The sequence below is a fragment of the Rhagoletis zephyria genome, unplaced genomic scaffold (assembly GCF_001687245.7).
Source record: "Rhagoletis zephyria isolate East Lansing unplaced genomic scaffold, Rhagoletis_zephyria_1.1 Rzeph_scaffold_00013, whole genome shotgun sequence".
NCBI classification, from domain to species: Eukaryota; Metazoa; Arthropoda; class Insecta; order Diptera; family Tephritidae; genus Rhagoletis; species Rhagoletis zephyria.
The window spans coordinates 339,077-358,578 of NW_016157097.1; the positions used below are offsets into that span (position 1 = coordinate 339,077).

Here is a 19,502-nt window from a genome sequence, read left to right on the forward strand (position 1 = left end):
GCTAGCCACTACACCACAGCGGCCGCCAATAATTACTCGAAATTGTTGTGCCTAACTTTGCAGGCCACACCCTTTTATTGCGATCATAATAGGTTATCGAGAGGCTTTAAATGTGGGCTGCTCGGGACCACTGTTCAATCTCCTTAATTTTATATGCTGGTGCAAAGCCTTGGTGAAAAACCCAGTATTCTTCGTTAAAGGGGAAAACATCTTGTTGGTACACTATTGCTTTAGGTTTTACGGCCTTTTCGCAAAAATGCATACAACCAAACCCTAACGAATGCGGGATAATGACATGACAAAACAGAAATTGATCCAAGATTTCGAAGAGCATAAATTATTGCGAAAAGTGTGCTAGATAACAAAGAAACGTTTCAAAAAAAACTTCTAGCTGGGACGCGTTTATCAGAAAATGCGAAAAACTATTTCTTACCACATGATAAACATATGGGCAAGGGAGACTTTACCTTAGGTTTTTTTTAAACAAATTTGTAACCAAAAATTAGCTCCAGATTTCGCTAAAAGGTAAAAAAAGCTCTGTATACATTTTTAGCGTATAATTTCAAAAAATGCCAAATTTTTTCGCTAACATCGAAAAACCAAAAATTACAATGTTAAAAATAATCATGGTACTATGTACATATGTATATTCTTACATAAGCATATAGTACATAGGATAAGTTCCATAACGCAATGATCGAAAATAAATTCCACTAAATATTGACAGTTAATTATTTATGACAGAATATGATTGTTTTTTTTGTGTATGTATGGTTTTTTTCACATTTAAGGGTATTCATAAGTAATTTCATATTTATGAACATTAGGGTGGTGGTGGTCCTTAAATGTAGGAAGCAAATTTTTACATCCGATTTCCTAAGTCTCAACCCCTACGTCGACGCTACTATCGTCGAAGATATCACATATAAATTTTGATCCTGATTGGAGACGGTTAAGGCGTGTCGCACAGGGGCAAAGTTCAGTTCTTAACCGACTGCAATCGGAACCAAAATTCATATGTGATATCTTCGACTTTAGTGGTATCGATTTGGAGTACTAAATGAAAAAATATTTTTAATTTTTTGAGTCTCCATAGAGGCATCTGGTGGCCTTTAACCCCATTTGCGACATGCCTTAACCGTCTCCAATCGGGACCAAAATTTATATGTGATATATGTGACCGTGGTATTACTGATTACGGGGACTGAGACTGAAAAAATCATTACTTTGATTTTTTAAAGACCACCCTAATGTACATATACTAACATATGTACATAAATAGCGCTATAAAATGCATAAATTACAATATTTTAGAAATACAATGACTTTCTAAAATTTAATTGCAGTACGTATACTTTACTAAAAATGTACGTAATGTACTTGTGAACATATAATGTTAACATGTAGGTGCATATGTATATATATGTGTGTCCATTTGGGTGGCCCATAAAATATCAATTTCAAGATTAAAGAAAAAACAATTTTAAGACTCGCTACCAGAGTTTGAAATTACTTTTAATTTTTTTAAATCGCAAATTATCGACAAAATTTTGACTTTGGCCAGCTATACCTCAGCGGGTTTATAAATTTATATGAATAAGTTTCAGTAATATCTCAAACTTATCAAATTTCAGGACAAAATTTTGTCAAATTTTTGCGATTAAAAAAATTTCAAGCCTTGGTACCCATAAAAGTTTTTTTAAATTTTGAAATTTTCGTGGATTTTATTATATGCACACAATAAGCCACCCCTTTATACAAAAATTAAATGCTATTTTTGAATACCACCCTAACGTACAAAGATACATACGTACATGCATACATATGTATGTATTAGAGGGCTGCATGAATTCATTCAAACTTCTAGCCAAACAGAGTACAAAAGATTTGAATATTTTACTTGAAATACAAAGCACTCAGCGTTTGGAATTTTGTAAGTTATGAACATGATAAAAATATAACAAGGTAGAACCGTTCTCTCAATTTGTCGGTCATGATTTTTTTTTTAAGTTTGCCAACATTTTAAAATCATATAAAATTTAAAATAAAAAAATGAAATTGTTCGAAATTGTTGTTGCTTGAGATTGAAAATGAAAATGTGTGTGTGAGTTTGTGAGTAAATTTAAAAATTAAATTGTTTGGAAACGTCAAGAAATTTAAAAGTGACTCTCAGCGGTTCTACCTAACTATATTTTTATCATGGTTATGAATATACATTTTGTTTTAAATTTTCCACCTTCAAATGGGAGAATGTGAATGAATGAAAAACATTGAAATCATTCAAACTCATTTCGGTAAAGTTTTTTTTTACAAACAAGTTTGTTCGTAATAGGAGCGCTGCAATACATACATACATACATATGTTTGTACATATGTGCATAGAAAAAATATTTTTGGATATTCATAAAAAAATTGCCATTATTTCAATTCAATTTATTTTCACTCTGTTTGATTATTGTAATGTCGGCAAATACATATGTATGTACATATATCAGAACAGAATTCACTCAAATTCCAAAAAATGTTAAGCCAAAATCATTCATTCGTTTTGCATATGAACAATTCATAAGCCGTTTTGAATAAATTCATGCAGCCTTCTAGTATGTACATATGTATGTATGGTATATGTATGTATGAAGGCATACTTTTTTTGTTTCGCCATGAATTGAACCGGTATTATATTACCGATTTATTACTAAGTGGATTTTGATTTCTCGCTTGCATTTAACCTTTCACAAAATGTTTTTTTTTCAGTTTGAAAATTTCAGTTGTAAAATGTAAAAATCGCTAATTATCTATTTAATTCACCGAATCAACAAACCCAAGGTTGGGAAATTTAAATGGAAATCCTGCTTTGGGGAAGCCTAAACTGAACGCTTTTTCGAGAATCTTTTGGAATGAAAAGGAATTTGTCCTCTGAAATTTACCTGCTGATATATTTATGTAAATATTTGGAATTTATAACTTATGCCGAATTTCCCATAGGCATTGAAATGACAAAAAATGTATACCATTCAAAAAAAAAGGCCATGTGGACATGAACTTAATGACTATTTTTTCCACATAATGACACGATAATTTTTTAATGTCCAACTTTGTCATTTGTCATATTTACCATTTAATGCCTAGTGGAAATCCGGCATAATATATCTACCTACATACATATAAACATCTAGCTTAGAGTAAAAGGTTGCTACGCCAACTTTTTGTGAAAGCTCTTCTTCGAAGAAGAATGAAGAGATGTAGTAATCACCAAAATAGTAGCGACAACTTATACCTTTATAAATTATTGTTGCCTTCCACAAAAAATTTTCAAACAAAACAACCTCAAGCTCAATAAATTGTTTGTATTTTTTTTTTAATTTATCTTTTTCATATTATTAATATTTTTTATTTACATTTTTTTACCTACAGTTTCAAAATCCATTAGCAAATTCTCCAATCGCTTATTTTTCTGGCATTATTTTTTTTTTTTTGCTTAGGCCAAGGCATATTGAACAGGTAGTAGCAGTAGAGCAGCTGATTTGATTTTTTTTTAATTAATTGAGGTCTAAACTTTCAAATATTGTTAATTTTTATTACCTCCCTTGTATTAGCTCGGGATGTAACTATGTAATATTGATGCGCCTAAAAGATGCAGCGATTTCTATTCTCAAGTTACATACCTGATAACATTACGAATGGAAATTATAATAGCGAGGTTTTAGTTTTTTAAATTATAATTTTTCGATAAAATTCTTAATTGACAACATGTGAATCTTAAAAAAAAGCGATTGAAAACCAGACTTTGGAACGTTTGCTAGCACAGGAGCATAAACGCTGATTACTGGGTTTTGCAAAGGATGCTTCTGGAAGGAAAAAGTTTACAAGGAAAAAAATCGAACGGATTTTTAATTTTTGCTGTAATTAACAAATTTTCTTCAAAAGGTGTGACATTTTTTACTATGAAAAAAAGAAAAACTATCACGGTTTCTCGTAAAATAAACTGTGTGCATACTTACATATGTACTACATATGTGCATCCATATGTATGTAAATGCTTACAATAGGGAAGACTTACAAACAAAGACGGGTTGGCTCAAGATCAAACACCTCTATGTACATACATAAATACATTCATACATACATATGTACAGAAAAATATAAGATATAGAGATACAGCCCCGACACATAAAGAATCGTACGCAATTGCAAATGCAGATGCACAAGTAATGAAAATTTTATTTACGAGTGAACGCATTTAAGTACTTGTGTACTTACATACTCATATGTACATAATACATATATACATATATTAATATTATACATACCGTTTATAAGTTAAGTATAGTTACAAATACAACAAAAGAGATGTAAACGCCAATAGATAAACAAATAAACAAGTACAAATTCTCGTCAAACCATGGAAAAAAGCACAAAAGCAAAAGACGGCAAACATACGTACATATATGCATACGTTCATACATACGTACGTAGTATATGTACATATGTACAGCGGGGAAGGTAGAAGTACTTATAAATGCTCATATAATACATATGTACTACACTCAAAGCTTGTACATAATATATATACACCCGATGTGTGTTTGTATGTATGCCAAGCCCGGCAATATGGTACTGCCACACTTCACATTTGTGGCTCTCATAAGCGCTGGCAAGTTTCAGTTGAATGGTAATACTACGCCTGAAAGCATCAGCCAAAATTGGCTCTCCCAACTTACATACAAAAAAAGATATTTGTTGTTTCAAAAAGAATCACTCTCAGCTGAACCCTTTTGCTTTGTGAGAATATTCATAATTGGTTACAATATCCTGAAAGGACAATACGGAAACAAGTTTATAAAATTTACAAATTCACATATACATACATACATACGAATAAAGTGAAGTGAAAAGCATACCTACAAAAATCTAATGCACAGAATTGCAAGCATTCCTTTTGTATTTATAAGAATATTAAGACATTTATTTAACTAAAAGTAAAAAAAAAAACATTGTTTTAAGTGCATTTAGAGTGTTTCATTGTTTTTATTTTAACAAAGTGAAATAGACTTTTTTAGCAAAAATGCCGGTGGATATATGCAGTCGTCCTCAATTTACACTAGAGCCGTACGTACATACATACATACATATATACATTTTTTTTATTGTTGTTTTACTTTTGTTCGTGCATACAAAAAATTAGCAAGAGGCCTTACTTTTATAAAATAGTTATAGTTATTATTTTTAAGGTATTCCATAACACAATGCAACAATTTAAATTGAAAAACTTTTCTTTTAAAGGAGAATTGTAATCATCAGAAGTACTCATTATATTTCCATACTTATTTAGGTATTTTAAAAGTTAGACATAACTTTTTTAATTCCTCATAATAAAAATCCGAACTGAAAATTTCATTCCCTCTCAGCTCCACGACAAATTATTTACATATCTGATTTTTATTATAAAAGTAAAAAAATAATTCTTGTTTCTGATTTCTAATGTTTTGAATAAATATCAAAACTTAAATTTTATAATAATGTTCGACATGTAATTCCTATTTTGCCAACTATAAAAAAAAAACATAAAAACTGGAGTTAGGCGATTTGTCGTGCAACTCCTGATTTAAAGTTTACAATAAAGGGCATAAAATAAGATTAGATAAAATGAAATAAAGTAAAATAAAACATTAATAATAAGCAATATAAAATAAGATTAAAAATAAAATTTAATAAATTTAAAAAATAAAAGTAAAAAATATTCTATGAAAATGAAAACTTAATCACATAAGGAAATTAAATAAAAATAAAATAAAATGAGATACAATGATTTAAAATAAAAACAACAAAAAATATACTTACATATTAAAATAAAATAAAATAAACAAAATTATATGAAAATAAAAATTTTAATTTACAATATAAGCTAAAATAAAAAAAAAATAAAATCAGTAAGCTATGCTGCAAGTACAACAAAAAAATAAATTTAAAAAATTAAAATAAAATATTCTATAAAAGTTAAAATTGAATTGATAATAAAAAATTTGTTTTTTTTTCTAAATTTAAAATAAAATATAACAAAATAATTGAAAATAAAATTTAAGTAAAAATTTATTTTTTCTCTTCTATCAGTTTTCATAATAAATTGAAATTAAAAAACTAATTTTTCACTTAAATTGCTATCGAAAAACTGGCTGTTATTGAAAAAAAAAATAGTTTTTTGCTATTTTTGGCCTAATAACAAATCATATAAAGAAAATTTTATTGAGCTTGAGGTCAGTACATTCAATGAAGAAGTCTGAAGTGAAGATGTGATGATCTCCGAAATAACATCTATAACTTCTACCATTTGTAACCCATTTGCTGTTTTCCACATTAATTTTTCATTAAAAACGTCCTCAAGCTCAATAAAATAGGATAAACTAACTATAAACAAAAATAAGTAAAATTAAATTAAATACAATAAAATTAAGATAAATAACAAGTAATTTTTAGCAAAAAAAAAACCGACTTCAACTCCCATATAAAAAAAAAATATATATATATATATCTCATGATCCGCTGATCGGATCTTAACCAGATTAGTATGGGACCACCTCTGAGACACTACCTTTCCGATGGATGCAAAAAGAATTATCGAAATCGGTTGACGTGGTNAAAAAAAAAAAAAAAAAAAAAAAAAGATTCCGACGAACTGATAACCTCCTCCTTTTTTGGAAGTCGGTTAAAAATCAAATAAGTCAAGTTCACTTTGAATTCAAGTTGGCAGGGGTTGAAATTCACTCGGAAGTGAATTCCAGAACCTGCCCGATTGTAAATATTTAAGAAAAAATTACCTTATGCTCGATTGTTTGAGTCACTGTATAACCAATTATTAAATTTAACATCTCAACTTATATTAATTTAAAATCAAATCATTGCATTTCTAGAATTTCTATGTAGTATGTATGCATGTTCATATGTAAGTATGCCATTTATTTTTGGAAAATTTCCAAATTGACAAATATTCTGATACACAAGCAAACATGAATTGATCTAATTGAATTGTCAATTGATATTAATTGTGTTTTCGTTTTTTGTTTTTGAATTTCTGCATTGTGTCAATTGTGGCAATTGACCCTTTATTCACATTTTAATTACAGTACACATAACAAACATAAATGTTAATAGAGGTTGCCATACGAATTGGAGTAGTTAAGTAAATTGGAAGTTGGTACGCGGTTAAAATTTCAACTGTCAACGTCCTTTGCAGCTTATTTTTGGTAATCTGTTAAATGTTAGATCTCAACTGCTGTTCTCTTGCGCGTTGGATGGAAAGATCTACAATGAGAAAAAAGTTTAGTGACGTCACTTAGAACAGCTATTGCCAAATCATATGTTGAGTATATTTCTTATTTGCTCTTGAAATACAAAAATATCGAATTTAGCTGAAACATAAAAAAAAAAACTTCGTGCTCATATGCTTAATGAATTTCAGAGTAAAAGCTAATTTCACTTTATCACCTGCACTGTCAGCATTATAATTTGTTAGTGGATGAGAGAGTCATATTCTGTTAATTATCTCTTAAACGATTAAGAACAACTTTTCAATATTTATTTATGTATTTCAATATTTTATTGCCTTTTTACATTGGAATTTATTGTAAAGGGTTAAGGTTAAAGCTCAAATAATGGTATCAAAATATCTAAATTACAGCAGCGCGTATGTTTACAAATATCTTTAAATCGCTACCACCCAACAGTTGTAATTTTTTTACTGAATAAGGGGACATTTAATTGCTATGCAAATCTAGAAAAACATTTTTAAAATGTTGACTTTTAAAATTTTTCTTGTAACATTTTGTCATATGAGCATCACGTAACGCCAGATTGGAAATACCTCTATGTATTTATGTACATACATATGTACGTACGTCAACGTGTTTTTTAGATTCTTCTCTCTATACAATTACAATTATGTCTGTCACGAGTCAACCTTAATTTATTTAAAATATTACAACCAACAAATGTAATGAAAAACAATTATTTACAAGCAACAAATACTACATATGTTTGCTATGATCAGTGATCATGGATCACCTTGAGCTGGGCAAGTGCACATGTGGGTAGTATGTATTTTCAAAAGTGTTCATGTAGATACATATCTATGTACATACATATGTATGTACACAGAGCGGATCAGTAAAGAATTATAGAAATTTTTTCAAGAAAACATATTTATGGCGTTTGTGAGAATAGTAAAAATAGAAAAATACTGTATATTAAAATGAGGTTATACTAAGTGGCACATAAATACAGGCATACAGTATAGTGAAAGTGAAAAAACTATATGATATTTTAACCTCCAAAATTAGAATGCATATCTAGAATCTGGCTGAAATGCAAAAAGTCGTAACTAACAAAAACTTTATATGCATAAAACGATGTAGGGACTTGAAATTCGATGAAATGCATTAAGTATAAACAATCAGTAAGTATTTTTTTTTTAATTTTTTGTTAGTAACAGCCTTTTGCCTTTATTGTCGTATTTAACAGTCGTCCGATTACATTCAATGTGCTCTATCAGTTATATAGTATGTACCTATAGGAATAACATTAATATATTGGAGAATATCGAATAATGATCCTCTTTATGTACACATACAAATTTACATATAGTACATCCATATGCATACATATGTATAAATGCAGTTTTCTATATAATAGAACTAATTTAATTTCAAAGTACTACATAAATTCCAAATCGAGGTAATTGCATTTGCACGTAAGTCCATAAAAGCCTACTTACATAGCTAACGTAAACGACATTAGCTAAATGCGAATTTTCATTATTTTTTTATTTAGCCAAAATATTAACGTAGATTTATGCACTTTACTCTTGTCACTCGAAAGATAAGAGCGGCCTTTTCCAACGCCCATAAAAAATAAAAAATAGCAAATCAGACTCGATAATTTGATAAATGTAGCTTTAATTAGCAACATGACCAGTATAATATATATACATATATATGTACGGTGGCGGGCAACCAGATAGGGAAGCAGCATATTAACAAGTTTTGGCAATTAAAAATTAAATAATTGGGACTGGTCTTTATTTTTGGAAACTTTCTTGATGGCTGTGTTGTGCAATTTCCCCCATATACAAAAATTTTCGAACTTATTTTGTATGAAAGAAAATGCGTGACACCGAAAGCAAAAAAAAAAATGTAAAACAAAATGGACTACAAAACTGCATATCGAGCCCTAACCGCCAAAATAACGTAAGCGACATTTTTTTTTTTTAATTTTCTTTTTGATGCAGAAATATTCCTAGAGCATCTATATGCATTTCTACATCAAAATGAAAATTTTGAAAAAAATGTCGCTTACGTTATTTTTGCGGTTAGGGCTCGATATAAAGGTTTTTACTAAACATTTTGATTGAAAAGTTTGAAAGTTGGTCGATTTTCCTAATTTTTGTACAAAGTTTAAAATTCGCAATTACATGGTTTTTGTTATATTTTCATTAAAAAAATATTAAATAAACAAAAGAAATATATATGAAAAACTGGTTAAAATGTCGCGTCTCTATATGTTTGCCCGCCACTGTAAACGTGAGTTTGAATAATTTCGATCACTCTTTTGATGAGTGCATTTAACCCAATTCGAGTGTGCATATAAGTCATAGACTAGACATATAAGTAAGCATTTACGATCCAAAGTGCTATTCGACATAGATAAAACACTTGTGGCTAAGAATAGCCTCTTCTATAGGAATAAAAATGCTGAATGGCTAAATTTAATCATGACACTTTTAAACAAATCTACCTCTTAATTAATAAAATTCTTATAATTTCAGATAACTTAGTAGATAGGTAATTTCAAAAAAAAATGTCCACAAATGCCCTAATACAAATACTAATACAATAATATAAGCTCCTGTGAAAAGACAATTAAATCGGTAACTTTAGGTAAATACATACTGTCGGATTGCTAAAGAATTATGGTACATACATATGTATTTCTATGGCAGCTTATAAAAACTTTTAAATTTTTTCAATAAAATATTGCACTTGCATATTTCTTACTCTGGTATACAATAAGAAAATATTTACCATACATTGGGGCGCATTCCATCTTCAAATAGTCCATATTTCAAATATAGTACAAGATCCCACAAGGGCATATGAACCCATCCGTTTAATGGATGAAATCTACTTTGTATGAAATTTATCGTTTTAGGAAAAATTTCACGAGTGGGTTGGCTGAAAAAATCCTGGCCGATATTTTTAATTAAATATTCGAAAGTTTTAGTTTTTTTTTTTTGATTTGCACTCATTTTTTAATGATTAAATTACATATCCATCACGTAAGAGTGAAAAGCTGCCAAGTCTTTTTTTTTAAATTGTTCAGGAGAGACGAAAAATCGATGTAGCTTCGCATTACCTGCCATTCTGTATCAAAAACTAAATTTTTGAAAAAAAAATTACCTTTAGGTAGCGATATGTACATACATACATACATATTAGGGCTCGTAAAATTATCCGACTATTCAACTAATCGGTTAACCGATTATTCGATTCGTAACCGTTCGCATGCTTATTAGTCGGTTAATGGTATTCGAATAGTCGCCCGCCTTCGATTATTCGAATAGTTGCTTTGCTTCGACTACTCGAGCATTGTAGCAAATCGAATTTCAGCAACCGAACTTTCATTGAAATTTCTTTGACAAATGAAAAAAAATTTATTTAAATATATACATGCACACATATGTATGTATATTCAGATACAAAAAATGAGCGGACGCAAAAGGTGCTGGGTTTGGGATTTTTTCGAAAAAACAGAGGACGAAAAGGAAGTAACATGTTCCATATGAGGTGCAGTTTTGTGCTACACCTCCTCCACATCCTCACTGAACAACCATTTAACAAAAATCCATAACAAAAATCGCGAAAATGAGAGGTAGGTATTGCTTTAGCCATTGTCTCTAAAATATTTCGCAATAACATTTCAATAATTAGTGCACATTCTTGCAAAAAAAGTTTGCTTTAATTTTGCACATGCCATCTTATATATGTACTACGAATGTAACAAGACTTTTCATATATGTATATGTATCTGTAAATGCAAAAAAAAAATCGAACTTAAAATATTCGGTTAACCGAAAATGAACGGTTAACCGAATAATCTAAAGTGAACGGTTATCCGAATAGTCGGCAGCTTTCGACTACTCGAATATTGCTAACCGATTAACAGTAGTCGACTTCAGTCAGATTCGAATAATTCGGTTAATCGATTAACCGAATTGCCCGAGCTCTAATACATATATACCACTCGAAGGCATAAAGCAATTAAATTTTTTAAATAGATCAGTAAAATTAATAGTATTACCTGTGTACCTGTTCATACCTGCCAACCCGATAGGTGGTAGGCCAGCACAAAAAATAGACAAACCAACGTTTTCCAACGTTGGATTTTTTCCAAAGAACCATAAATTATAATATATTTCCAAAAGTTTACACAAAATATGGATATATGGGTATAAATTAAAAGAAAAATTCTAGACAAGACTAATTATAACTTTTGTTTTCAATTATCCTTTTGGAACATGTCACAAATGTCCTTTCAAATTATTATCCTTCAAGATTTTTAATTTTTAATCCATTTTTAAATATCTTAGTTAATTTAAATCCTATAAATATACATAAGTAAGGATATTGAAAGATAAAAATTGCTAAGGATATTTTCCTTTCATTAATTTATTCGATGTCCTTGGGGAAATTCTGCCGTCCTATTAAACATTTTCAGATTTGCAGATTTACTAGAAATTCGTTCAAATATGGGAAACATATCGAATTTTCCGCGTGTCCAAATTTTCATGGACGATCAATTCAAGTTATTAACTAAAACTTCAACTAAAAGTCGGCGGGGGTTATCGTTATCCTACGGCCATAAAACTTCCTACCTACGCTAAAAAGCACAAATATAGAGGGTATGCATATCGAAATTTGCAAACGAATTTTTTTCCATATATTCTTGGACAGTCAACATTGTAAGTAAATTAGCAAAATTAAACAAAGTTCCATCAAAATATTAAACTTTATTGCACTTTACGACAGTAAAATTTAATGTGCTATAAAACTGCATACCACAAAAGATTCTGCTTAACAAGTTTGAAACTTTGATAAAACCTTGTTGAATTTTTCTAATTTTCGTACAAAGTTTGAAATTTGTATTTACATATCCAAGTATATCGTCGCTACCATGTCGAACTATCGAATGTGCAAAAATGCTTTTTCAATTACGATACCTTGCGCATGCGTTTAGAATGACACGCAAGTTGGCAATTCGTCACATTTGTAGTCTTTTTAGAAGCAGAGGATACTGGATTTAACAAAGTGTCAAATCCCACAGTTTTTCCTAATGACAACAACATTTTTTAGAGCAGTTTTTTTGCTCACCTGAAAAATACCCATTTTAAAATATTGCATTTATTTTATTTTTTTTATTTAATTGTTGCTGCTCTTATTTAAGTTGATTTGTTTTTGTTTACCTCAAGTCAGAAAGAAAAAAAATGGGTAAACAACGCGTGTTGAGCAGTCGTCGGCCACATGAACGAGTACTTATACTTATTTCCAAACATTGCTGGCGATATCATAGCGCTAAAAATGCGCAACTTCTTAACACAAGAAAATCTATTCATAAAAACTTACATAGATACATACATTGTACATACAGTGACTCAAACAAATGACCACGTGTTGATTTTCTTCAAATATTCGTAATGTTTTTCGAGCTAAATTTTTTTATTTTTTATTTCTATATAAAAATATGGTCTAGGCTTGAACCAAAACCGTGTAAATCAAAGTTTCAAATTTTATACAAAATTTAGGAAAATTCCACAAATTTTCAACTTTTTATTCGAATAGCCCATACGATTTTGGTCCAATGAAGTGCAAGTTTCACACGGCTAAAAAATCGCGTTTAATTTTGAGAATTACTTTTTTGTTGACGGATTTTTGCACTTTTTTTCTTATAAGTATGCATTTCTTATTCAACAAAATATCAACGCAAATTTTTGTAAATTGCGCTTTTTATATTAAAAAGCCCGAAAAAGTAGCCCCCATAAAAAAATTCTCAAAAATCAACACGATTTTTTGCAGTTTGAAACTTTGCACTTGTATGGGCTATAAAATAAAACTGCATACCCAAAAATTGTCTAAAAATTCAGAATAAAAAGTTGAATATTCGGTAAAATTTTTTTGAATTTTCCTGAATTTTGTATTAAGTTTGAAACTGTGATTTACACGGTTTTGTTTAAAGATTAGACGATATTTTTATATAAAAATAACAAAAATAAGTAAAAAGTCTAAGTTCGAACATTAGATACCCGGGCGCAAGTATCAAATATAGATTTTTCACCTTTCCGAAAACTACCGCTTCATGGTAATCAGGGGTTTCAAACATCTTCGATAAACTTATGTAGTTATACCACGCCTAAATTACCGTTATATGGGATGTGGGCGTGGTTGTTACCCGATTTTTTTAATTTTCAGCCATTGCGTATGTTGTACCAAGACCAACAACTGTGCCAAGTTTGGGAGATATTGGTGGAGCGGTTCCCAAGATATACACGTGTAATCATAAGTGGGCGTGGCCACGCACATTTTCCCAAAATTTATAATATTCTTATTTTTCGCCTCGCAATAATTGTAAATATCAATTTTAAGTGAATAAGCATCAGTAGTTACTAAAATATCTGTTTTCGTATTTCCGAAAACTACCGTTATATAGGAGGTAGGCGTCGTTATTTTCCGATTTTGCCCATTTTCAATACCATCCGTCCTACGTCGAAAAGAAGTACACATACCAAGTTTCGTTGAGAAATATATTACTAGAGTTATCGTGTGCACAGACGGACGGACGGACAGACACTCGTCGCTTAATCAATTTATTTTTTCATTCTGACCATTTATGTGTACATTTGTCTATATCTATTTCGATTCATTTTGCCTGTTACACACAACCGTTATGTGAACAAAGTTATAATATCCTTGTGCGCAAGTGCCCTCGGGTATAAAAATTTTGCTGGAAAAATATTGCGAATATTAAAAAAACAACACGTGGTCATTTGTTTGAGTCACTGTATGTACATGTTGTATCTACATATGTACATATTCATATATAGGTTTCTCTAACATTCTCGAGCTTTTTCGGCATGTTTTCACACAACTCATATTAAACAGATGTCAACGAACCACTTTTATAACCACTCGAATACAACGTGATACAAATAGAGACATAGAGATATGCATACCTACAATGTACATATGTATGTATGGTAAATGAAGGGCAAACATGCGTCACACTAATCGACTTTGCATTTTATTATTTCTTAGTTTTACTATTAGTTTTATTAATGAGTTAGAACATTTTTTAATAAAATATGTAATGTTTTATTTATTTTATTTTTTGATATTGGTTTTTATTTTTTTTTTAAGCCAGTGGTAAAAATAAGTCAACAACCCTTATCACAATGATATCGTGGCACCTTCAATGCTGTTTTTCTGATTAAAATATTTAATTAGAGATTTTAATTAAGAACATAGAAAATATGTACAATCAAAACAAAAGGAAATAAAATTATGTACTCCAAATATAGTTTACTTAACCTTCTATGCAAGTCGTCCAGAGTTTCTTCGAATCTTACAAATAGTGATTGAGTGATAGTTCTCTCCTGTGAGCCATTTAATTTTGGTTGTGAAGAGGAAATAATCACTGAGAGCTTAACGCGAAATCTATGGCAGATGAAAAGGCAGTTCTTCTGCTGCGAATTATAAATTTGCTATAGGAACCAGGCGCGAGTGCCGCCTTGAATTATCTTTTTGAAGAGCGCGGGTTTTGCCACAAGCATCATAAAAAACTGTCTCTCAATCACCTAGTGACAGGCCGATTGCTCGGAGATCCGAGCTCAAAAATTCGTCTGGATTTCCATCCGATCATGCCATCGTTATCAATTGAAAAATTTAGTTTACTTAACCATTCGTACTTGACTCTTTTATGTACTTTTTTATTAAAATGGAAAAATTATTTACTAAAACTTGGATATGAGCTTATTCAAAAAACTTTAAAATGTTATCGCTATCGTTTTCGATTCGGTTTCTTATTTGCATGAAATTATTTTCATCAGTATTGTAAATTTACAACTTTTAAATCGGTTAAATTTTATAACAAACCTCAAAAGAAATACTTTGTTAAAATTCTTATTATTTTTTTACGGCTAAAAATAACAAAAGTTATGCTCCTCTTGCCGTTTGAATATTTTTTTGGAAAGGGCCCGAAATGTGCGGAACCAATCGCGAAAACACCGAAAAGTTCCGAAACATTCCGAATTGTCTTAAGACGTTCCGAAAAGATCCGAAAAATCCCTTAAGGTTGAAAAAAAACTGCAAATGGGCTCCCAAAAGGCATGAAAAAATCCGAAAATTGATAAGTCAAATATATACATACATATTTATCGTATAAATGATAAACAATAAATAATAAATATTAAATAGGGAGAATACATAAATAAATTGTATTTGTTATTCCAGAGATTTCATCGAGTTGTGCAAATGACATTGCTATTATTTATCTTATCAATTAATTATTTTGTTTACGCAACTTATTTACCATTAAGAATTGCTCTCTAAACAACCATTTAAATGGAGTATTTTCGCCATTCAAGCGCGTAATCAATATACGCAAAACTAACATTTAGAGTACCACTCAATTATGTAAGGAAGTACATACTTCTAAGCGAACACTAAACACTTCAACTTGTTTATTACCATAAATTTGCTATTACTTGAATTCTAATTAGCCTCTGTTCCTCCAATTTCTCTATCCCACCTCTTTGCAGTGAGTCCAGCTCGGTAGCCGCATCGACCGCAGATACCTCGTCACTACCACCCAGAGAGAAACCGCGCAGCATGAACAAACTCTGTCGTCAAGTGTCAATTGAATCACCCGGTCCAGTGGTGAAGAATTGTGTCTTCAATTTTTTCGTACCCATAGAGGACACACCACCACAGGGCGCTCGCATCAAAATCGTTTACGCCGGTGCTTGTTATCGTCGCCGTGATCGCTCAGCCTCAATCACCAGCATGTCGTCAGTGTCGTCAGATCTTAGTGACTATTGCCCGACTTTGCCCACTCAGTCGTCACCTGCACATCAGATGCGCGAAAATCCAGCACATCAAGGCATACGCGAGGGTTCCATTTATGCCGGCTACGAAGTAGCCGGTGTTATTGAAGCACTTGGCGCCGAAATTACAGATGCCAACAACTATGGCCTACGTATTGGCCAACGTGTAGTGGTCTATCCATTCGATGAGGCACCTGCCGGTTATGCTGAATTGATGGTAGTACCCGATCTCAAGTACATAGTACCAATACCTGATAATTTACCATTGAGCGTTGCCGCTCTATTGCCAACTGGTGCTTTGCTAGCGATGAATGCCGTCTTCAAGGCTTACGAAGTAGTCACAGAGTTGTCAAAGAAACGCCCAGCAGAAGAGGCGGATAAGAAGTTCAAAGTGCTGATTGTTGGCACTGGCGGCTTGGCATTGTGGGCTGTACGCATTGCTACACATCACTTCGCATCGACTGGCGCCAACAACTATGTTGACATTACTGTGGCCAGTCTGCGGGACGAAGGCTTCCGCTTGGCCACCGAGATTGAGAAGTAAGTTAATGGTGGAGCACGCGCTTTTTTTTTTTTGTTATCAAGCGCATTAACTAAGTATGGTCTTAACTTTGCAGTGTCAGCGTAGTGCAGTGGAATGAGTGTCTCTATGAGCCACAACTGATCGAACGCACCAAGGATGTGTGCGGTGGCCCCGTGGATGTCGTTATTGATTTCGGCACAACTTCACGCAGTTTACATCGATCGATGCATTGTCTGACTAAGGTAATTAAGTAATTAAAGTTAAGTTTTTTTTTTTGTTATGAGTACTACAAAGACATTACTTCAAATAAATACTTTACACGTACATTACTTGAATGAAACAGATATTCATTTTAATTCTGCTTTAAGGGTGGTGTCGTACTCATAAGCGAAGATGTCGCTGAGAAACTAATGCCCAAATTTTCGCGCCTGGCCACTGAATACCAGCAGGAGATTATACCCATATCAAACGGCACAGTGGAGCAGCTGCACGAGCTCGTTCAATTAGTTGCCAGCAAAACGGTAAGCAAATAATTGATAATTTACTCATTTACTCAACCAAAAAGAAAATATATCAAACTATGTAGATTATACATTCTCTAAGTTCACTAGTAGTAGTTGTTGTTGTAACAGCATACAACTTTCCCCAGAGAGTTTTTAGGGAAGGATACTAGATATGGCGGTATGGATCTGGGTCGTTTCGGTCGCGTAGACCCGGCTGTCGTGGGAAGTTCAGTCGATGGCGTTAATTAATAAATTATAATTGGTTTTATTTTTACCTGTACACATATTTAGAAAGAAAACTCTATTCGCTTTTGGTTTTGGTTTCTTTACCTACAAATCGATTAATTTGTTAAGGCAAACATGAAATGCAGAGTTTGCTTGACAAACGACTATTGTCCATATGACCGACTGCTGTACAGATGAGGATGAGATATAATCAATTCAGCACTTCATATTCGAGTGTCCCATACTCCAAAGAACTCGCCTCAAATTTGCGAGAACTTTCAGCACTTATCACAAAACCTCGTTCAGTCGTAATGAAATGCAACCATTACCCTAAAGCGTGTTTGTCTTCTTGCAGCAACGACAATGCATTTTAGAAGAAGTTGCAGTGGAATATCTGCTCCGAGCAACGACAGAAGTCGTCTGAGCTAATTCCTAGGCCTTGCTTGTAGGCTCGCAGCCTGCAATAGCATGTCAGTATAGCGCTCATAAGTGTTAAACTTGTATTTAGTAGAGTGATTCCTAAACCTTTTGGAGTTGTAACTTCCTATAGTTTTGCGGTATTCTGTAGCCTGGTGAATTCCCCCAATTTTCTCGTCTAAGACGCCGCTCCTGTTCTCTTTAATATTCGCTAATAGTATGTGGTCATATAGCAAAGACATCAATTTTACTGTTTTGTATTCCTCTGAATTTTTCTACACATTCTCTTCTATAAGATACAGCTTTTACTGCAGCCAGACTGCTTTGCAAATGGCAATGTGTTGACCTATTATATGCATGTCTCTGCAGGTTTACGTCAACAAAAAAACTTCTATTTGGAAGATGCTAAAAATGTTTCCCTTAATTATGCCATCTCTATTAAACTGGTAAATGGGAATTTTGGCTTTGATTTTCTGATCAGCCTGCTTGAGACCAGCACGTCTTTTCTTATGCCATCTCCCATGCATTTTAAAAGGGCTTACTTTTAGGTCTATTCTAGGACTATGTAAAGTGGTGTGAGGTTCGGCCTGGTTTCGATTTGGGGTTTCGGACAATCTGTTTTTGATTTAGAGCTTAAATAATATTTAGATACATTCATAGTTAATTACCATTGTTTAATTAGAATTTGCTTTTCATAAACAGATCGAACCAATACCGCATTCGGTATTCCCCTGCGAGCAAGCAACAGAAGTCGTGCAGAAATTATGTAATTCCGAAATACCCGGTCGTGCCATATTAAAGTTTCACGATATCGAATAAATCATCTTCAATCAGGAATGCATCGACTACAAGGATGAGTTCATCTTTCCTTCACATCATCCCCAGTCGCCCAGTTAAATTCTGCTGTATCACAGATTAATTATTTATTACTTAACTAACCAAAACAATTTGTATGTATATTTAGTCCGAAAAGTATAAAGTTTTAGATGTAAAATCAACAAAAAATTTATATGCGATAAAACTAGAAGAGAGTATGCATCATTTTGGTCGTCCGCACAAATACTTATGAGTACTTTGTGCATTTAAAATGTGGAAGAAAACCAAAAAAAATTATGTATTTAAATGCACTGAAATTAAGTATGTTATTAGTTGTTTTTGTTAGAAGAAAAACAAAACGATTATTACTTTTAATATTAAAATTTTTAAATTACGCTTTGGACGACCGATGCAGTACATATGTATGTATATGTGCATATAGATGTACATATGTACGTACATACATGTACATATATACATATGTTAACATACGATTATAATTATTCATCAACAGCATTACATACAGGGCTGCAAACCACTCCAAAAATCGGTGCGGTTCGGTTCAGTGGCTCGAACCACTTACGAAAAAGCTTGTACCGGAACAAGAACCGGTTCACGAGTATCCCTAACGGCGGTTCGGTTCGGTTCAAGTGGTTCAATTTCTTTATGCTAAAGTATATAAATTTAACAAAAATATGACAAATTCATAATATAAAAATTAAGGGGTGAGATCAAATTTAAATATCCACATGTACTATAGTGGCGAAAAAATAAGGACGCGATATTTTATCAAGTATTACCTATTTTTCATTTCATTATTTATTGTTTATTTTTTGAGCATAATTACGAATAGTCTACACGGTTTTCATCTAAA

At 31.8% G+C, this 19,502-nt stretch overlaps 1 protein-coding gene across 3 annotated transcripts in view; it reads left to right on the forward strand.

The window, feature by feature from the left end:
* Drat (Death resistor Adh domain containing target) overlaps positions 1–19,387 on the forward strand; it is a 44,828-nt gene extending 25,441 nt beyond the window's left edge. For 2 of the 3 annotated variants that reach the window (XM_017611385.1, XM_017611374.1), the window contains 4 exons: positions 15,860–16,684; positions 16,762–16,909; positions 17,036–17,188; positions 18,515–19,387. In XM_017611385.1, the coding sequence (XP_017466874.1) occupies positions 15,930–16,684; positions 16,762–16,909; positions 17,036–17,188; positions 18,515–18,631 (1,173 nt within the window). In that variant the 5' untranslated portion in view covers positions 15,860–15,929 and the 3' untranslated portion in view covers positions 18,632–19,387. Of the gene's footprint in view, positions 1–4,649; positions 5,110–15,859; positions 16,685–16,761; positions 16,910–17,035; positions 17,189–18,514 lie in introns of those variants that run through there. The other variant, XM_017611365.1, reaches the window with a different exon arrangement.
* The last annotated feature ends 115 nt before the right edge of the window (positions 19,388–19,502 follow it).